This window comes from Notamacropus eugenii, chromosome 6 (genome assembly GCF_028372415.1).
Source record: "Notamacropus eugenii isolate mMacEug1 chromosome 6, mMacEug1.pri_v2, whole genome shotgun sequence".
Lineage (NCBI taxonomy): Eukaryota > Metazoa > Chordata > Mammalia > Diprotodontia > Macropodidae > Notamacropus > Notamacropus eugenii.
Genome location: NC_092877.1, coordinates 378034704 through 378051978, shown reverse-complemented (window position 1 = coordinate 378051978; position 17275 = coordinate 378034704). Strand labels below are relative to the sequence as shown.

Genomic DNA, 17275 nt, shown 5'->3' with positions numbered 1-17275 from the left:
TGTCCTGGGCAAATTTTCTTCTGTGCCTCAGTTTCCTCAATTGTAAAATGGAGACAATAATAACACCTCTCAGGGTGTTGTAGGATCAGATAGGATAGCATGTATAAAGAAATGCTGATTCCCCTCCTGTTCTCCTCTTCTGGCCTCTGGGGTTCCCAATTCATATGTCATCTGGTGTCTCAAACCTAGAGAAGCACACAAGGCAGCCCTAGATTACAAAATGACAGCTGCCTAGTGGGCTTCCAGCCTTCTCCTGGCATCCTTCAGGTACACTGGGACTATCTGGAAGTGGAAGGGGCTAAGAGGAGAGTGGGCATTCCAGGGGGTAAGATGTTGGATGCTTTCTAGTTTAGGGAGCATCAATGGAACATCATAAAGCCGAACTCCTCAACAAGCATGAATTTAGCAACTAATAGCAAATTACGAGTTAGCCAACAAGTGTTTATAAAACCCCTGTGTCGGGTACTCTGCTAAGTTCTGGGAATGCAAACAAAGGCACGGAATGTATCCCTTGCCTTCAAGAAACTCCTATTTCCTAGAGATATTTGTCTACATACATGATGTATACAGTGCTAAGGTGGCCCCACCAGGGAAATCTATCCCCAAATCCTAGATACCAAGGGCCGTCCATGGAGACTCCATATTGAGGTGTGAGCATGTATGGTAGAGCATTGGTGTCTAGGGCCAAGGCTTTGGCCGGCAGTCCACGTCAGGGTTGTTGGGCTTTGCATCCTAACTACGAGAGGCTATTATTCGGGGACAAGCCTCCATCCTTGGGGGGATTGCTGAGGAACTGGGGTAGGAGGTAGGACTCTCAAACTGGGACTTAGGCAAGAGATAAGAGAGGTCCTGACTTGTCGGGGCTTGGCCATTTACCCACTAACTGAGGAGCAGTCAAAGCAGACATAGCCGCAGCTGAATCCTGCAGGAATTTGCTGCCACCCAAATGCCCCGTCCTTGTTCGAGATACTGGTGATACAGAAAGAGAGCATAACTGCTGAACTGGCCAAGATGGAAAGACGTAAGCTTGAATTCTTTGTCTTATTTTAGCTGGTTCCCAAGGCTAGAACAGAGCTGTGTCATCAGGTGGGAAGAAGGTGGTATTTTCTGCTGAACTTAGAACAATGAAGAGGATAGTTAGGCTTGTAATGAAACATAGAAAGGTCAGGTTGTTTTTCATTTCAGAGTCATCAGTACATGACTTCCAACCAGACTGCTGACTTGTGAAGGTCTGATCACTACAGTTCAGTAGCATCACTGAGCTCCTTCTGGATGAGCACAGCACACATTTTAGGCATCCGCCAACCCTCATCTTGCTTTCCACTTGTGTTCAGTAGAGTATGAGGACATGCTTTCCAAAGCCTCCAGAGGGAGAAAACTGTTTCTTCTTGGAGGGATTACATGGGGAGGCAGGATTTCCTCAGCCATGTGTGTGTGTGTGTGTGTGTGTGTGTGTGTGTGTGTGTGTGTGTGTGTGTCTGCGTGTGTCTGTGTCCACAGAGACTTCAGGGCCACAGGTCAGAGAGCTCCAGCCGCCTTTGTAGAAGTCCTAATGACATTCTCCCAGTCTTTGTCTTCATAAGTGTATCTGCCAGGGTCTTCCTGGGACCATCTGTTTTGGGCCCTTAGAGGTCAGACCTACTCCTTTTACAAGAGGGTAAATGACTTGTCCAACCTGTTATAGGCCATCACATTCTAGATTAGGAGCTGACACTTGGACCAAGGTCCACTGTGCCAGTATTGGCTGCTGTGTCTTCTTTTTAGAAATGAGGAAACCCGAGACCGCAAGAGGAGTGGTCTTGCTTCAGATCATAGTCAGGAGCAGAGATGGAACTAAATTTCATGTCACATGTAGCAGGTATCTGATTCAAGCCACCATCCTGCTTGGAAAAAAAGAAAGAAGTCCTCAGGATGCCCCTTGGCTGACCCATTTCTGAACCTTGGTATAATAGAGGTGTTCTTGGCCTATTCCCAGGGCCCTTGGAGTGCTGTATGGTCCCTTCTGGTGGTACCATCCTATGGCTCATGTTCTGATTTGCTCTGGATTAGGTTCTAAGGTCCCTTCCTTCTCTGATGTTCTATGCTCTGTGAACTTGGACTTTCTGTGCTGTGCTGATATTCTGTGTGGTTTGGTGATGTTCTAAGATCTGGAATAAAAATCCTTTTTTTCTGCTTTCCCCTCTCCCTCCCTTCATCCCTGTCTCTGAAAAGTTGGAAGGTTTTTGGCGCTTAGAAAAGTCGTCTTGAACATTTTCCCTCTTTAATTTGTATTGACTTGATTTATTCCCTCTATATTTTCCTTCCAGTCAACATTATTACCTCTCCTCTGCTCTTTCCTCCCTTGAAGGAATTTAACTTAGTTCATTCTCATCCTCTGAAAATAGAAAATGCTTGGCGTATCTCCCATCCCGCAAGTAGTCCCCATACTCTGAGATGTTTTGCTGTTTGCCACACATGGCACATTAATAACTAATTTGCTAAAAGCACTTGGAAAATAGTGCTAAGCCTGCATTTCTTGTCTCCTTTCCCAAACAGGGGCAGGGGGGCAGTCTTGTGGCCTTCTCCTTGTAGACTGGGAGAGAGGGCATGGTTGGGGAAAGCTTCCCCAAGAGTTGGGCTTCTTGCTCTCTGTGTGCCCTGGGAAACCTCGCTGGAAATGGATAATCGTGAGGGGAGAAGATCCTCTTTCCCCTTGCCTCCTTCCAGCCGTAGGTGTCCCGGAGGGTTCTGCCCTGGCCTCCTCTTCTCTCTATACTGTTTCACTTGATCTCATTCACTTTCATGGATTCAGATATCTCTACGTTGATGATTCTCAAATCTACTTACCTGTCCGTAACCCCGTAGGTACGTATCCGTATCTGCTTACCTCCAGTCTCACATCTCCATCTGCCTCTTGTACAGACGTCTTAAACTCAGCATATCCAAAATTTCATTTACCTTTCTCCATCTTCCTCTCTTTCCCCCTATCCTCCTGGTCCCTCAGGCTCCCAGCCTGAGACTCACCCTGGACTTCTCACTCTCTCTCTCTCTTACACCTTCCAGATCCAAGCTATTGCTCTGGCTTGCTCATTTTCCTTTGTAACATCTCCCACACATGCCCCCTTTCTTTCCTGACAGTGCCACCTTGGTGGTCTCTTCTAGTAGCCTTGCAGGTGGGTCTGCCTGCCTTAAGTGTGGATCTGACTAGGTCATCCTTTTCTCTTCCTTTCTCTTAGTAAAACTAGGGGCTCCCTATCAGCTCCAGGGTTCCATGTCCAATCCTGTGTTTGGTGTTCAGAGCTTCTTCTAACCTACCCCTGGCATCCACCTTTCCAGTCTCCTTACCCCATTCTCCCTTTTATACTCTAGTGACACTGGCCTCTTTCCTGAACAATATACTCCATTGTCTGCTTCTTGAGATTTTCACTGGCCGCCCGTCCCCTGGCCCTGGCTTCTCCAGCTTGCTCAAATGCCACTTTCTACTGGAAGCTTTTCCCAAACTGCAGTTATTTTAGTGCCTTTCCTGTTGATGATTTCTCACGTGTTCTTTGTACACAGTTGTTTGCATGCATAGCACAGTGTCCAGCACATAATAAGAGCTTAATCAAGGTTTATTGACTGACTGACTGACCTACTCTCCTCCCTTGTTGGCCTGTGTCTCTTTTCAGTCCTGGTCACCAGGCCATGATCAGTCTGGCATCTGTGCCAGGGGTGTCCAGTGCTGATGCTGTCACATGGCCCTGTGATGGGGGTCATGCTTCCTGGCCTCCTCCCTTTTCTTATACTGTCTGATGCCTCTGTGTCCTCGTGTTTTTTCTCCCTCCTTTAGGTATACAGTTTGAGATAAAGCACGTGGAGTTAAAGGGACCTGCAGATTTGTTTTGCTGCTGGATAGTAAAAGACTTCTTCCAAAGCCATCGCTCGATAGGAAGGGCCCAGTATCTGTTTTCCAGCTTCTGCTCCTCATCTCAGTCCTTATTCGAAGAGCCTATGATCAGCATGGGAGAAGTAGGTATCTGATGTCCTCTTGGGCCAGCCATTGACCTCCCAGAGTCTGGGGCAAACAGTCTTGGTAGGGCCTCTCCTCTGTCTCACTTAGTGCTGTCTATCTTTTGGTCTGCCACTGTGAGTTCATGTTGGCCTAAGAATGTTCCTTTCCTTTCCTTTTTTGCATAGGAGGAGGCAAGAGAGATTTTTTTTTTAATTTAGTTTAATTATTATTATTTTTTAATGTTTTACAATCACTGCCATAAAATTAAGATTTTATCCCCCCCACTACCCCCCTCCCTCCCCACGACTGCATACAATTCTGTATGGGTTCTACATATACTTTCCTACTGAGTATATTTTCACTATAGTCATGCTATGTAGTCGAACTTAACTAAATGGAAGAAATCATATAACAAATCAAAACATGATACACAAAAACACACACACACACAATCATGATCTGCTACATTCTGCGAATGACTTCCATATTTCTTTCTCTGAGTGTGGAAGGCATTTTGCCTTAGAAAACTACCACTGGGATTTTTTTTTTTTAAATAAATTCTTGCGTTATTACAAAATTCCAAGTCTACCAGAAAAAACTCTCACACACTGTGGTCGTTGCTGTGCACAAAGTTCTCCTGGTTCTGCTCCTTTCACTCAGCATCAGGTCATATAAGTCCTTCCAGGCCTCTCTGAAGTCTTCTTGTTCATCATTTCTTATGGCACAATAGTATTCCATTACATTCATATACCATAATTTATTCAGCCATTCTCCAATTGATGGACATCCCCTTGACTTCCAGTTTTTGGCAGCTACAAAGAGAGCTGCTATAAATATTTTTGTACACGTGGGACCCTTTCCCATTTTTATGATCTCTTGGAGATACAGTCCTAGTAGTGATATTGCTGGGTCAAAGGGTATGCACATTTTTGTAGCCCTTTGGGCATAGTTCCAAATTGCTTTCCAGAATGGTTGGATCAGCTCACAGCTCCACCAACAATGAATTAGTGTTCCAACTCTCCCACATCCTCTCCAGCATTTATCATTTTCTTGTTCTGTCATGTTTGCCAATCTTATAGGTGTGATGTGGTACCTCAGAGTTGTTTTGATTTGCATCTCTCTAATCAATGGTGATTTAGAGCATTTTTTCATATGATTATAGATATCTTTAATTTCTTCCTCTGAAAATTGCCTGTTCACATCCTTTGACCATTTATCAATTGGGGAATGACTTGTATAGTTGTACATTTGAGTCAGTTGTCTATATGTTCTAGAAATGAGGCCTTTATCCCCGAGCTTAGCCGTAAAAATTCTTTCCCAGTTTACTACATCCCTCCGGATTTTGGTTGCATTGGGTTTGATTGTACAAAAACTTTTCAGTTTAATGTAATCAAAATTATCCATCTTGCATTTTATAATGCTTTCTATCTCTTCTTTAGTCAAAAATTTTTCCCTTCTCCATAAATCTGATAAATACATTATTCCTTGCTCCTCCAGTTTATTCATGGTATCAATCTTTATACCTAAATCATGTACCCATTTGGACTTTATTCTTGTGTACGGTGTCAGGCATAAGAGAGATTTTTTGTTGATTTTTAAGTATGTCTGCTTTGGTGCTGAAAGACTTGATCCTTTTCTCTGTAGCCTGGTGGCCATCTTGGCTTCAGATGCGTTAAGGAACAGATCACTCAGTGCCCCTTTTGGGGTCTGGGCCAGGCCAGGCCTGGCTACTGCTTTTGTCCACTTCACCATATGGCCTCTGCGGCCCCTGTTTCATTCTGTTCCAGATGAAAAAACTAAAAGACTGTTTGGATGAATCCTCCCGGAGTAAAGACTTAGAAGGACTGAAGGCTTACGATGGAGAATATTCGAAGTATTATGCCACCCTGAGACCCATTGGCAGTGGTGCCTTCGGCTTTGTTTGGATTGCTAAGAACAAGAAAGAAGACCAGGAGGTAAAGAGCCCCTTGGTGGGTGTGGAGTGGACTTAGGCCTCTCCGCCTGGTGCTCCTAGTAGTAATATTTTCTGCCTGTGGCATGGTCTTTTGTGTCCTTTGATGGTGGTCTGCCAGCATGACCTCCCATCTGTCTTGCAATAGGCAGCAAATGGCAGGACATTGAAAAGATGGCTCTAAGCAGAGTCAGTAATGAGGCTGTGTCTCACAATGTGCCTGCTGGTGTGACAGAATCTATTTGTAAGCCTCAAGAGTCTTCTGAGTGCCTCCCGAAATGGGTAAATGCACCTCTGTTGCTTCTGAGTGATTGGGCAGAGACAGATCACTGTCTGTTCAGGAACAACTGAGCTGTGAGTGGGACACCTTCACAGGAAGCTCTGTTTCCTCTTTGGGTCATGGAAAATTAATGGAGGACCTACCTCAGGCTCATATTGGACTAGGTCAGGTAGGGTGAGTACCAGATTACTGGCTTCCTTTTGAGGAGTGGCAAGTGTTTAGGATTTAACAACTTGAAAAACTTAACTGAAAAAGCTTTCAGAGTATTTTGCAAAAATCATAGGGTTAATATGTTTTAAATAGGGATGAAGTATTTTTTCTCTTGAGAAACAGGTGGAGGAGGGTGTAGAAACCTAAGGGGCCTCTGGTATCTCAGCCTTCTCATCTGGTTTTATGTAGATGCAAAGATTTGTTTTGTTGATATATGTGTTAATATGTACACTGCATGTATATTTATGTGCACATATATAGTCTTGCTATGTGGTACAGTGGAAAGAAGGTCAGGCCAGGAGTCAGGAAGACCTGAGTGCAAGTCTGGCCTCAGGTGCTCACTAGCCATGTGACCCTGGGTAGGTCACTTAACCCTGTTTGCCTCAGTTTCTTCATTTGTAATATGATCTGGAGAAGGAAATGGCAAACCCCTCCAGTATCTTTACCAAGAAAACCCCAATGAGGTCATGAAGGGTTGGACATGACTGAAAAATGACTGAACAACAAAATAGATTCATACGTGTGTGTGACTTTCTAATTCTCATTGCTACTTTAAATTTCTTTTTGAAAGATTCAGGAAATAAATCAAATGCTAAAAGCCTCCAATTTGAAAAGTAACAGAACTCCGTCAGCTTGTCTGCACACTTATGCTGTGCGTTCACAGGGCTTGAAGCAGCAAGGGGTAAAGGAAGCTCCTCACGTTCTTCTTGCCTCTGCTCTCGGTCTAGGTTGTGGTCAAGTTTATCAGGAAGGAGAAGGTGTTGGAGGATTGTTGGGTGATAGACCCAGAACTGGGAAAAGTGACTCGAGAGATTGCCATCCTGTCACGGATGGAGCATCCCAACATCATTAAGGTATGTGCCCAGTAACTCTGCTTTGATGGTCTCACATCACTTGTTTGAAAGGCAGTGGTGACACAAATCCTTAGTTACACAAAGATGAGTGAGAGTTAGAAAGAGGGAGCTTGGTGTCATGGTGGGATGCTCTCCTCCTTCTCCTTCCAGGTGATAGATGTGTTTGAAAATGAAGGATTTTTCCAGCTTGTGATGGAGAAACATGGGTCTGGTATGGATCTCTTCACGTTCATCGACAGCCACCCCAGTTTGGACGAGCCCCTGGCCAGCTACATCTTCAGACAAGTGAGAACTGGCCTGTGTGAGGTCAGGGTGGGCTCATGGATCCATGGGTGGGTCTGTATGTTGCCTCCAAAGCTCAGGCCTTCTGAGGGATGTGTGCACCACACGGAAGACAGATTCTGAACTGGTTAAGGCTGAAGAGCTGCTTACTTGCTGGGGGTGTGCACACAAAGGCAGGGGACAAGTTGGAGTGGATGGTTTGGGAGGTCCCCTCTAACTCTAAACTGCTGGGTGCTTCTGTGGATTGTGGCAGCCCAGACAAGTAGAGTCCATATAGTCTTTAGTTTGTCATGACCAATAATGCTTATTGGGCCTTTCCATCATCCAGAAGACATCAAAGAAAAAGTGCTTGTATCTTGAAGCTCCCCCTTTCTTAACAGGTAGTGTTAAGAAAGTAAGGGGGCCTTGCTCCTCTCAGTGAAGATTTAGGGACTTCAGGAGAGGGGAGACAATTATCAAGAATATTTGTGTTATAAAACTCTTTTTCCTTCAAAGCAAGACAGATATCCCCACATATTGCACGTGACAGAAGGGTGTAAAGTTATCCAATTATTACTAAAAGACACTGTTTAGATAGATACATACATATACACACACCCACACCTACATACCTGATACACATGTATATGTGTGTGTGTGTGTATATATATATATATATATATATATATATATATATATATATACACATACATTTACACACACATATATGTGTATGGTGTTTATTGCTTCGTTTTGAAGTAAGAGCTACCATCCTGTACCATACTTCTAAAATGGAGCCTATATTTTAAGGGAATGCTTATTATTTGGAACTTTGAAAATGGTGTGGACAATGTAACGCTGACTAAATTTCGAGATTTTCTCAGGTGTCCATACATTGGACTTTTGATTTTTTAGTCTTCTATTTCAAACTTGAGTTCATTTAAACCCTGTCCCCCCACTTCCCTGATTTTCTTCCCATTTCATTACTTGTTCCAGTTCAGACAACAGCAACATGTGCATCCCATGAGAGGAAGAGGCAGTGACCCCCGCTCCCCCCCCCAAGCCCAGAGTCTGTAGAGCTTTGGGGCTGTGAGGTCAGACCCTCCGAGATCTCTAGCAACAGCATACTCCTGAGTATCATCGGTTGACATTCTTGGCTTTTGGATGAGATGCATCTGAGCAGGCTTCAGGCCTGATGTGATGCCCCCTTCCTCCGTGTAAAGCCCCTTTCTTTGTTCCTGCTGGCTGGGTAGCAGAGCAGATGTGCTTTGCATGAGAACGACCCCTGTCCCCCCCGTGTTTCAGGTGGTGTCGGCAGTGGTTTACCTCCGGTCCCAAAACGTCATCCACAGAGACATCAAGGATGAAAACATCATCATTGCGGAGGACTTCACAGTTAAGCTGGTGGATTTTGGCTCGGCGGTTTACATGGAACCTGGCAAATCCTTCTACACCTTCTGTGGCACCATCGAGTACTGCTCCCCAGAAGTCCTCATGGGACACTCGTAGGTTTCCTCTTGTCTCAATGCCCATACCATTGGCTGGCTAAGGAAAGGACCCAAGGGGGGCCTCCATTAGGATAAGGAGGGGAATCAAAGACTGAGGAGCTCTGAGCCCAGCGCCTCAGATGCAGGGCGGCCTTCACCAAGAGGATCCGAAGTGACTGAATGTTGGGTGTCTTGTTCTGCAGATCGGTGGAGAGAATGCTAGATTTATGAAGGAATAATTATATGGGCACGTAGAATGACAGCAGTTTGTTCACTCAAAAGATAAAATATTAATGATCTGGCCAGAAAATTATGTTAATGTAGGGGATTCACATTTAAGATTCCTGCTGTTTCTCAAACTGAGGACCTTCTATGCATGGTGCAGCTCACCAAGCAACGGAAGGAGAGTTGTGGGGCACTGGTCCCAGGGCTGTCTGATTCCCAGCCTGGGGCCTCTGATGCGCTGGGGATGCTGTGAGCCCACAGGGCACACTTGGATCTCCCCAGGGTCATCTCCTCTGAGGTCCTGAGGAGGTGTCACTATTATCTCTGAATTTGGTCTGTTACGTGAACAAGGATTAGACTGATTCCATGGTCCGCACAGGAAAACTAACCTTACCATGATGTCACAGACTTATCTCTATAGAGCTATGTCCAGGAGCTTGTTCCAAAAAACCCTGACTCATGAGGTGTTGCCCCAAGTCACCTTGCATCATCTTTGAAATTCCTAGTGCTACTCAAGGCACCAAATGGCCTAGGTTCATCAGTTGACAATCCAGGCTGAGTGTGTCAGGGCTAGGAATCCACAAGGCAGTGAGATGGCTTTGGCTGACTTGGAATCTGCTCTGTGAAGGCTGTTAGGCTGGCCAGAATTCTCAGCCCTGCTCTGAGCCCAGCATCTCTTGAGTTAGATTCCTGTCCTCCCTCTGAATGGTAAAATGTTGTTACTTTATCTCAACAAGAGGGGGCTGAGTACTAAAGACATATGCTTCCTCCCAATAGAGAAGCATTTGTCTTTCCTGTGGTCATAACACCACCAGATGTACTTAATTCTCACAAAGGGTATGAATAAATACCATGGGGGTAAGACCCATGCTTACAGGGCCTGCTTCATTCCTCTTAAGGTACAGTCTTGAGGCTGTCTTCTCCTGTTGTTAAGGAGCAAGTGAGTGATAGCAGTAACCCACAGGTAGCTTCTTCCTGCCAGTTTCATGCAGGTATGCCTGCCAGGGGAGGGACTGCATGCCTGGGGCCCCCTCCAGGGAGTGTGCACTAATGGCTGGAATGTCCCTGTGAACATGTTACTGACTGCTGCTTATTTCTGAATAGTTACCGAGGACCAGAAATGGAGATGTGGGCCCTTGGGGTTACGCTCTATACTTTAATGTTTGAAGAGAATCCTTTCAATGAGCTGGATGAGGCTTTGGAGGCGGTACTACACCCTCCTTTTTCGGTCTCAGATGGTAAGTGCATTTCATTTCATCTTGAATCCTCTCTTAAAAGCTTCCATGTTTTCATTTTCTTTCTTCTTCCAAAGTGGTGGGTCACTTTATCTCCTTCTTGGGGGAGTCTGTTTATTTCCCTTTTCCTCAGTCTTCTAATTTTCTGACCCCAAAATTGTGGTCCTCAAAAAGTAATGAAGCAAGATACTCTTCAAGGCCAGCACAGTTCTTTGCTTCTTGATGTTAGAGGCAGAATGGTAGTTTTCCTAGACATTGGGCGGAGCTAGGTCAGTGGCTTGTTGTGGGAACGTCCTTTCTTAAGATGTCACATGCTGGCCACTTCATATGACTCTCTAGAGATGAGAAACCTGAGAATAGGATGTCCCTCGAGAAGGGTAGGAAGGAGAACAAGGAGTTGGGAGGATGTGCTCTTCTCTGTGAAAAGCCTCCTTTGGGATGGAGAGAAGCTCTGTGAAAAATCCTGGGTATGTGGGGACCCTTGGAAGGCCGCATGTGGTAGCCATATCTCCAGTGGCCAGCCACAGAAGCGCCACTCTCTTAATCCAGGGCATGGTGTGCCTTCCACATGAGAACAGGTCCCCAAGATTAGTGTTGTTCACCTTAGAAATGTGCAGGCCAAGAAGGCATAAGATGGAAGTGTGGCACATGAGAAAAGGAAGGAGAGAGGAGATGAACACATTTGTTCACTAAGTGCTACAAGAGCTGAATGTCCCCCTTGAGGCTTCAGCATGTAGTTTGGTGGCTTATAAAAGAGGTTCCATTAGAACATGATTTGGTATTACACCGATACTAAATATTCTGTGGGTTGGTCAGTCATGTCCTTTCAAAAATAGTTTTCACACACAAGTAAAAAGCCTGAGCTAACCTATAACATGGTTGTTAGCATTGCCTCCAGGCAAGAGTTCTACAGAAATTCCGCTGTTGTGCTTTATGAAGGTGGTAAATACATGGGACTCCTTTTCCCTTGAGCTTATTCAGACTGAAAAGATGCATGGGGTTGAGAGAAGAGCCTTGATCACAGTGCATGATGGCTCTATGATAGGTGACTAAAGGGAAATACGGCTGTTGAAGGCTTCTCCCTAGTCATCTGAAGTTAATTTTGAAGTCCTAAAGCATCCCTTGCTGCATTGTCTGAAACAGAAGGGTAGGCTGGGTGACCCAACTGTCTGGTCTCCCCGTATTTGTGCCTTGTAGCCCCTGCTCATTAATGTGGCTCATTGCCCTGACATCCCCAGTTCAATCACTGACTCTTTGGCCGTCCATCTCCCTCTCCTCTATCATTGGTGACATTTTGAGACATGGGAAGGGGCTTAGAGGTCTCCAGAAAGTCTCTGGTTTGAAGGTTGGGCGACCTGAAGAGGGATTTGGAGCAGGAGGCACAAAAGCCTCTTTGTTGTTGGTAGAAACTTGCTGCATGTGTGATCCTATTCTGTTCTCCCTAGACCTTTTGAACCTCCTCTTTGGGCTCCTGCAGCGTAATCCAGAAGAGCGTATGACCTTAGACATGCTGATACACCATTCTTGGGTAATCCAGCCTGTGAATTTAGCTAACTATTCATGGGATGATGTGTATCACTCAGCTGCCATACCAGGTAAGAGGCAGGGCAGGAGGAGGACTCATCGATTGCTGGGGCAGGCTTCTGCTCCACACACAGTCCCAGACATAGCTGGCATTGATTCACCTTAAGTGAGGCTCCACAAACTTTGCTGGCTCTGCAAAGATTGTGGCAATTTCAGGCATGTTTTAAAGACCATCCACAAAATGTTCTCTAGAATTCTTACTGGAAGCAATAAAACTCATATGTTTAACACATGGGACAATTGTGTTTGAGGTCAACGTGAGCAGGTAATATAGAAGTGTAACTTAGTTTTTAAAAAATATCTTTTATTGATGTCTCTTGTCTTTGGCTTATTGTCATTCACGGAAAAAAATGTTTCTTGTCTTCCCTACATTAAATCACTCTTGGTAACCAAGAAAAATGAGTAAGTGGAAATAACAAATGCAGTGGTTGCATCTGACATTGTGTACCACATCTTAGTGCCCTTTTCCCTCTGCAAGGAGAATTGAGGTGGGGGCTCATGATAGCAGTTCTTCAGTGACTTACCATGTCAGCTTCATTTACATGGTTCAGGGTGGGGGAGTAATCCCCATGTTCCTCTGAATTCCTCATTCATTTTTTACTGGTCAATAATAAAATATCCCTTTACATTTATATACCCCAATTTTTCTAGCTAATCTACATTGATGGACATCCACTAGGTTTCTGGTTTTGCTGACACGAAGAGTCTTGTGATGAATATTTTGGGGGGGAGAGAGAGAGAGGCAAAGAGAAAGAGAGAGAGAGAACAAGAACATGTGGGTCAAAGAGCATGAACAGTGTAGGCATTTTTCTTGCATCATATCAAGTTGAAATCCATCCTGGTTAGACTGGTGCACAGTCTGTTAGTATGCCTGCCTTCCTACAGCTTTTCCATCACTAATTGGTTCTGCTTTTGTCATCTTGGTTAATTTGCAGGGTCTGCATTGTTTTAATTTGCATGCTTTTAATAACTATGTCTTTTCATTTCAGAAAGTAGTGTTCATTCAACCTAGAGGAGAGAGAGAAGACTGAATGAAACAGTAAGTAGCAACTCAGAATCTCAAAGTAGACTGGTTGTGTCTTCTTAAGTGCAGAGCTGCTGCTGTTTCCTGTGTTTAGAGGACACTGCCGAGGGATCACCCCATGACTTGCACTTTCTTTGCCATATTTACTGCTGAGAAATAGCTTTGGGCTCTTTCACTGTCTTCATCGCCTTCTTTTTCAGAACCTCAGGGTGTGAGGCTGGCAACTTTGATGCCCTCCAGAGCTAATCTACCAAACACCCACCATATGGTCATCCTCAGAGTTTATGGAATGGTTTTTAATCTTCAAATTGTCCTCGTCTGAATTTGAAATGAACAATTGTAATGTGAAGTTTGATATTGTGACAGGGATTTTCATGGAGGACTTTAGCTATGCTTGTGCATTATCCTTTCCTTCCACCACTTGTGTGTTTGTGTATGTCATGTGGTCTGTGCCCATCAGAGAGGCAGATGTTTGAACTCCATAGAATTGTAGGCCTAAAACTGACCAGACCATTTCTAGGATTTTTTTCTTTCAATTCCAACTTAGGGCTGAGCAAGGTAAGTGACCCATGGTGTGCGAACTGCTGGGCAGCTGGTACCTTCAGGCACAAATGTGGCTGTTATATATTACAACTCTTGGGAGAGCTTGGTGGTATGCCCACGAGGGGCACAACAATTACTGCTGACAGAGAGATGCCTTCTGCTAATGTCACTAAAAAGGAAGGGTCACAGCCAGGTACAATGTCTGCCTGTAGTTATAGATAGCAACAAAGAAGTATCCGCCCTCCCTTCAGAAGATGTTCCTCGTTGATGGTGCCATTTGAAGTTTTCTTCCTGGGAAGGTCCCCATTTGCTAATGTGTTTTCTTTGGTAGAGTAAGACTGGAAAGCTCTGTCTTAGGTTTTTGCTTTAAAGAACAACACGTAGCAGTGAGAAAGCTTGTGACATTTACCTCTTAAGATTGATTTGTTTCTCTATGTTCTAAGAATTCCCTTTTCTCTAGAACTTGAAAAGTAAACCTGTTTTTCCTTACAATGCTTAGGAATTCCAGTGGCTAAAGTAGCCCCAAAACGTGTCCTTCAGAGATGAAGCTGAGCCGCCTCAAGAACACACAAGCCCATGTCTTTGAAGTCTGTTACTTTTTGTAAGAGAAAATAATTAAAATTCATTGAACTGAATAGTAGAAATGTGCATATATGTTTTAGGGAGAAGGAAAATTTAATACCTTGGCAGTTCAATGCTGAGGCTAAAATTTTCCTCACATTTTCAGGAATGTGTTTACAAGTGAATATGTTATGAAATGACTGAGGATGCAGTCCATATTTGCAATCTGGTTCCAGGCCTCTAAATTTCCTCCAAAACAGAACTCAATTGCCTAGGCTTTATGTACAATTTGATAAACACAGTAAATTGATTTTTATAACATGACTCGAGACTGTGTGATTTAGTTGGAGGGTAGTAGCGTAGATGGACAGTGTGGTCTGATACGAGGAATCCTGGCCTGGAAAGCAGCTGAGGCTCAGGATCCTTACTGGCTGGGAAATGATGGGATAGCCTTGTCTGGACAACGAGCCTTCCTTATCCATTTAATTTTTCTCATTGGAGTCAGCACACCACTGTTTTTAGACTTAGGAGACTCTCAGCAAGACAGGATAGCTGAACCGTTTCATATTTCCTTGAGTTATAGAACTGGGCTGGGTTTGTTTTGCTTTGCAGCTCAAAGATAGTTCCAACACCATCATTCTCCCCTGCACCACACTGAGGGGTCAGGGACACATCCCAAGCTACCTCTGTGATAATGATATGGTACTGAGGGGAACATCAGTTCTCTGGACATTTCCTGGCTATCTTTACCAAATTCAAAACAGCAAAACATTTCTGGACCTCTCTAAATGATGTCCTCCTTCAAAAAGTGGAAGAAGCAATGAGCGAAATGTTCTGGATCTAGTTCTTACCAACAAGGGAGAACTGGTTGCTGGGGTTGACAAGATGGATACTTGGGAGTGAAAGAACTGCTCCAATTTGTGATTTGTGATGAGAGAGGAAAGCTAAGGCTAAGAGAAAGAACCTAGAATCTAAGTAGGGCCAGTTCTGTCTACTTCTCCCCCCTCTCCCAGTCACTTCGGGGCAGAAATTGAGTCTGGTGAACCTTGAATTGCTTAGCATGGGAAGAAGCAGAGAGTTTTGAGATCCAATCCCCAAGGAAGCTGCTATTCAAGGGGAGGGAGTTAGAAAGTGAGAAATAGGGCAAACTCTGGTAAAGGACAGAAATGATCAAAAATCTAAGGAGGAAGTAAACTCAGTGACCTGGAGCATAAGCAGATAAACCAGCAGGGAGATATTAATAGCAGGAGGAAATATGACCTCTGGGTCAAGTGAGAGAGTTCAGACATCTACGAATAGGTATGCCTCTACACTTGATGAGGCAGAGGACCACGCTGATTCTGAAGACAGAAGAGAACAATGCAATGTCCTCCAGCTGTTTAAATGAGAAAAGTCACGTAAGAGCAGAATTTAGGGTCGGAACATCCGACAGACTTGACAGGACAGAAACCTTTGACTCTACAGTGGCGAGTCTCATCCAAGAAACAAGAGGACGGCAGTTGGGAGCGCAAGTGTGTGGCAGTAAAGGGCAGTCTGGAAGAGGCGATTCAAGCAGAGCCTCCTCTCCCTGCCAGCGAGACTAATGATTCTGAAGCGGGGTTCGGAGACACAGACTCCAGGGCTGTCAAGCATGGCAGAGAGGAGTACCGTGAGACTGCCCGGCATCCAAACGCAGAGAGCCGCCTGCAGCCAAAGCGCCCAGACTGCCTGCAGGGAACACCGCACAAGGGATGGGCTGCAGACGGCGCACGGTGCCAGCGATCGGGAAAGAGAGAGAATGACCAGAGGACTTTACAGCCACGCAACTCCTGTCCTGTGGGCTTTGGACTCCAGGCCCCGCATGGTGCACCGTGGGCCCCCGCGGCTAAACCCGGGCTTCAACCTGATTCACTTTGGGTTCGTGTCTGCGTCTTAAATAACCCAGGAACAAGGCGAAAGTGCTCGCTCACGCAAACACGCAACGGAAAACTCGCTGAGAGACGAGAACGGAGGGCCGCGACACACAGCTGACTTCTCCACCGCCCCGGCCCCGCATTAGGTGGTCCGCACGCTTCGGGTCCGCGTGCACGTGGATTGGAGATGCTGACGTGTGCGAGGACAACCTTCGGACGCCCCGTCCCGCCCGTCACTGCGTGTCCGTCACTGCGCGCTGGCTTCGCCCTCCGAATCAGAAAGCGGACCGTGCCGGGCCGCGCAGGTTCCGAGAGGCTCCGGAACGTGCGTGCTCGGGGCCAGCCTGGCGAAGCACCGCAGGACCACCAGCGTCTGCCAGGAGGGCACCGCGTGCGCCGGACCCTCGGGTGCGGGGAGCGCTTGTGACGACCGGGCACCACCCGGCGAAGCGCTGGGGAGCCCGGCCCTGGGCCGGACCGAACCGCCGCACGTGCGCTCAACAGGCCTGCAGCTCCGGACTCAGCAAGAGGGTCTGCGGTCTTTAAGGAGCTTCCCGGCACAGCGTCACGCAGGCTCCTGCCTGGCGCACCGGCCCGCCCTGGGGAGCTCTAAGAGGGAAGCCCTGAGGCTGCAGGCCGGCTCGGACACAGCGTGGGTGGGGACGGGCCCAGGCCTGGGGGGCCGCGAAGCTTTCCTTTTAAAAGCCACCCAGACGGTGCCGAGGACCTGAGGCCTCGCAGCCGCGCGGGGACGTGACGGGGATCCGGCCCGGGCTCCCCCTTCCTCCCGGTGTGCCCGAGAAGCGGCCCCGGGGGTCCTTCGCTGGAGCGTGGCGGGAGCCTAGGAGGGGAGCCCCGAGATGGGCTGGGATTCCTGCAGCGGAGGCCTCGTCCTTCTCGGGGGATGGGGGGGGTCTCTGAAGCTTCACATGGAACTGGGGGGCCCGGACCCCTAACAGGGAAAGAGCGCCGTCCGGCTGGGGCCCCGCCGACTCTGCCTCGCTAGCATTTCAGGGCGAGCGCCCCGATGTAAGCTCCGCCCCCGCCCCTGCCGGCGTGACGTCATAAAACCAGGCACCAATCCCAGCCGGGCTTGTCTTCCGACCTTATTCCCCGGATGTGTAGGGGAAAGAGGGGAACGTTTGAGCCGAGCGCTGGTTTCTGCGGGAGCCGGAGAAATCCGGCGGACCGACGGACC

The 17275-nt window shown here is 46.6% G+C and overlaps 1 protein-coding gene across 4 annotated transcripts in view; it reads left to right on the top strand.

Annotated features, from left to right (window-relative positions):
* PASK (PAS domain containing serine/threonine kinase) overlaps positions 1 to 14509 on the top strand; it is a 68978-nt gene extending 54469 nt beyond the window's left edge. For 3 of the 4 annotated variants that reach the window (XM_072618797.1, XM_072618795.1, XM_072618796.1), the window contains exons 10-18: positions 3809 to 3987; positions 5758 to 5925; positions 7140 to 7265; positions 7416 to 7550; positions 8832 to 9031; positions 10343 to 10476; positions 11919 to 12068; positions 13047 to 13096; positions 14124 to 14509. In XM_072618797.1, coding sequence (XP_072474898.1) covers positions 3809 to 3987; positions 5758 to 5925; positions 7140 to 7265; positions 7416 to 7550; positions 8832 to 9031; positions 10343 to 10476; positions 11919 to 12068; positions 13047 to 13069 — 1115 coding nt within the window. In that variant the 3' untranslated portion in view covers positions 13070 to 13096; positions 14124 to 14509. Of the gene's footprint in view, positions 1 to 3808; positions 3988 to 5757; positions 5926 to 7139; positions 7266 to 7415; positions 7551 to 8831; positions 9032 to 10137; positions 10231 to 10342; positions 10477 to 11918; positions 12069 to 13046; positions 13097 to 14123 lie in introns of those variants that run through there. The other variant, XR_011969174.1, reaches the window with a different exon arrangement.
* Positions 14510 to 17275: the final 2766 nt, after the last annotated feature.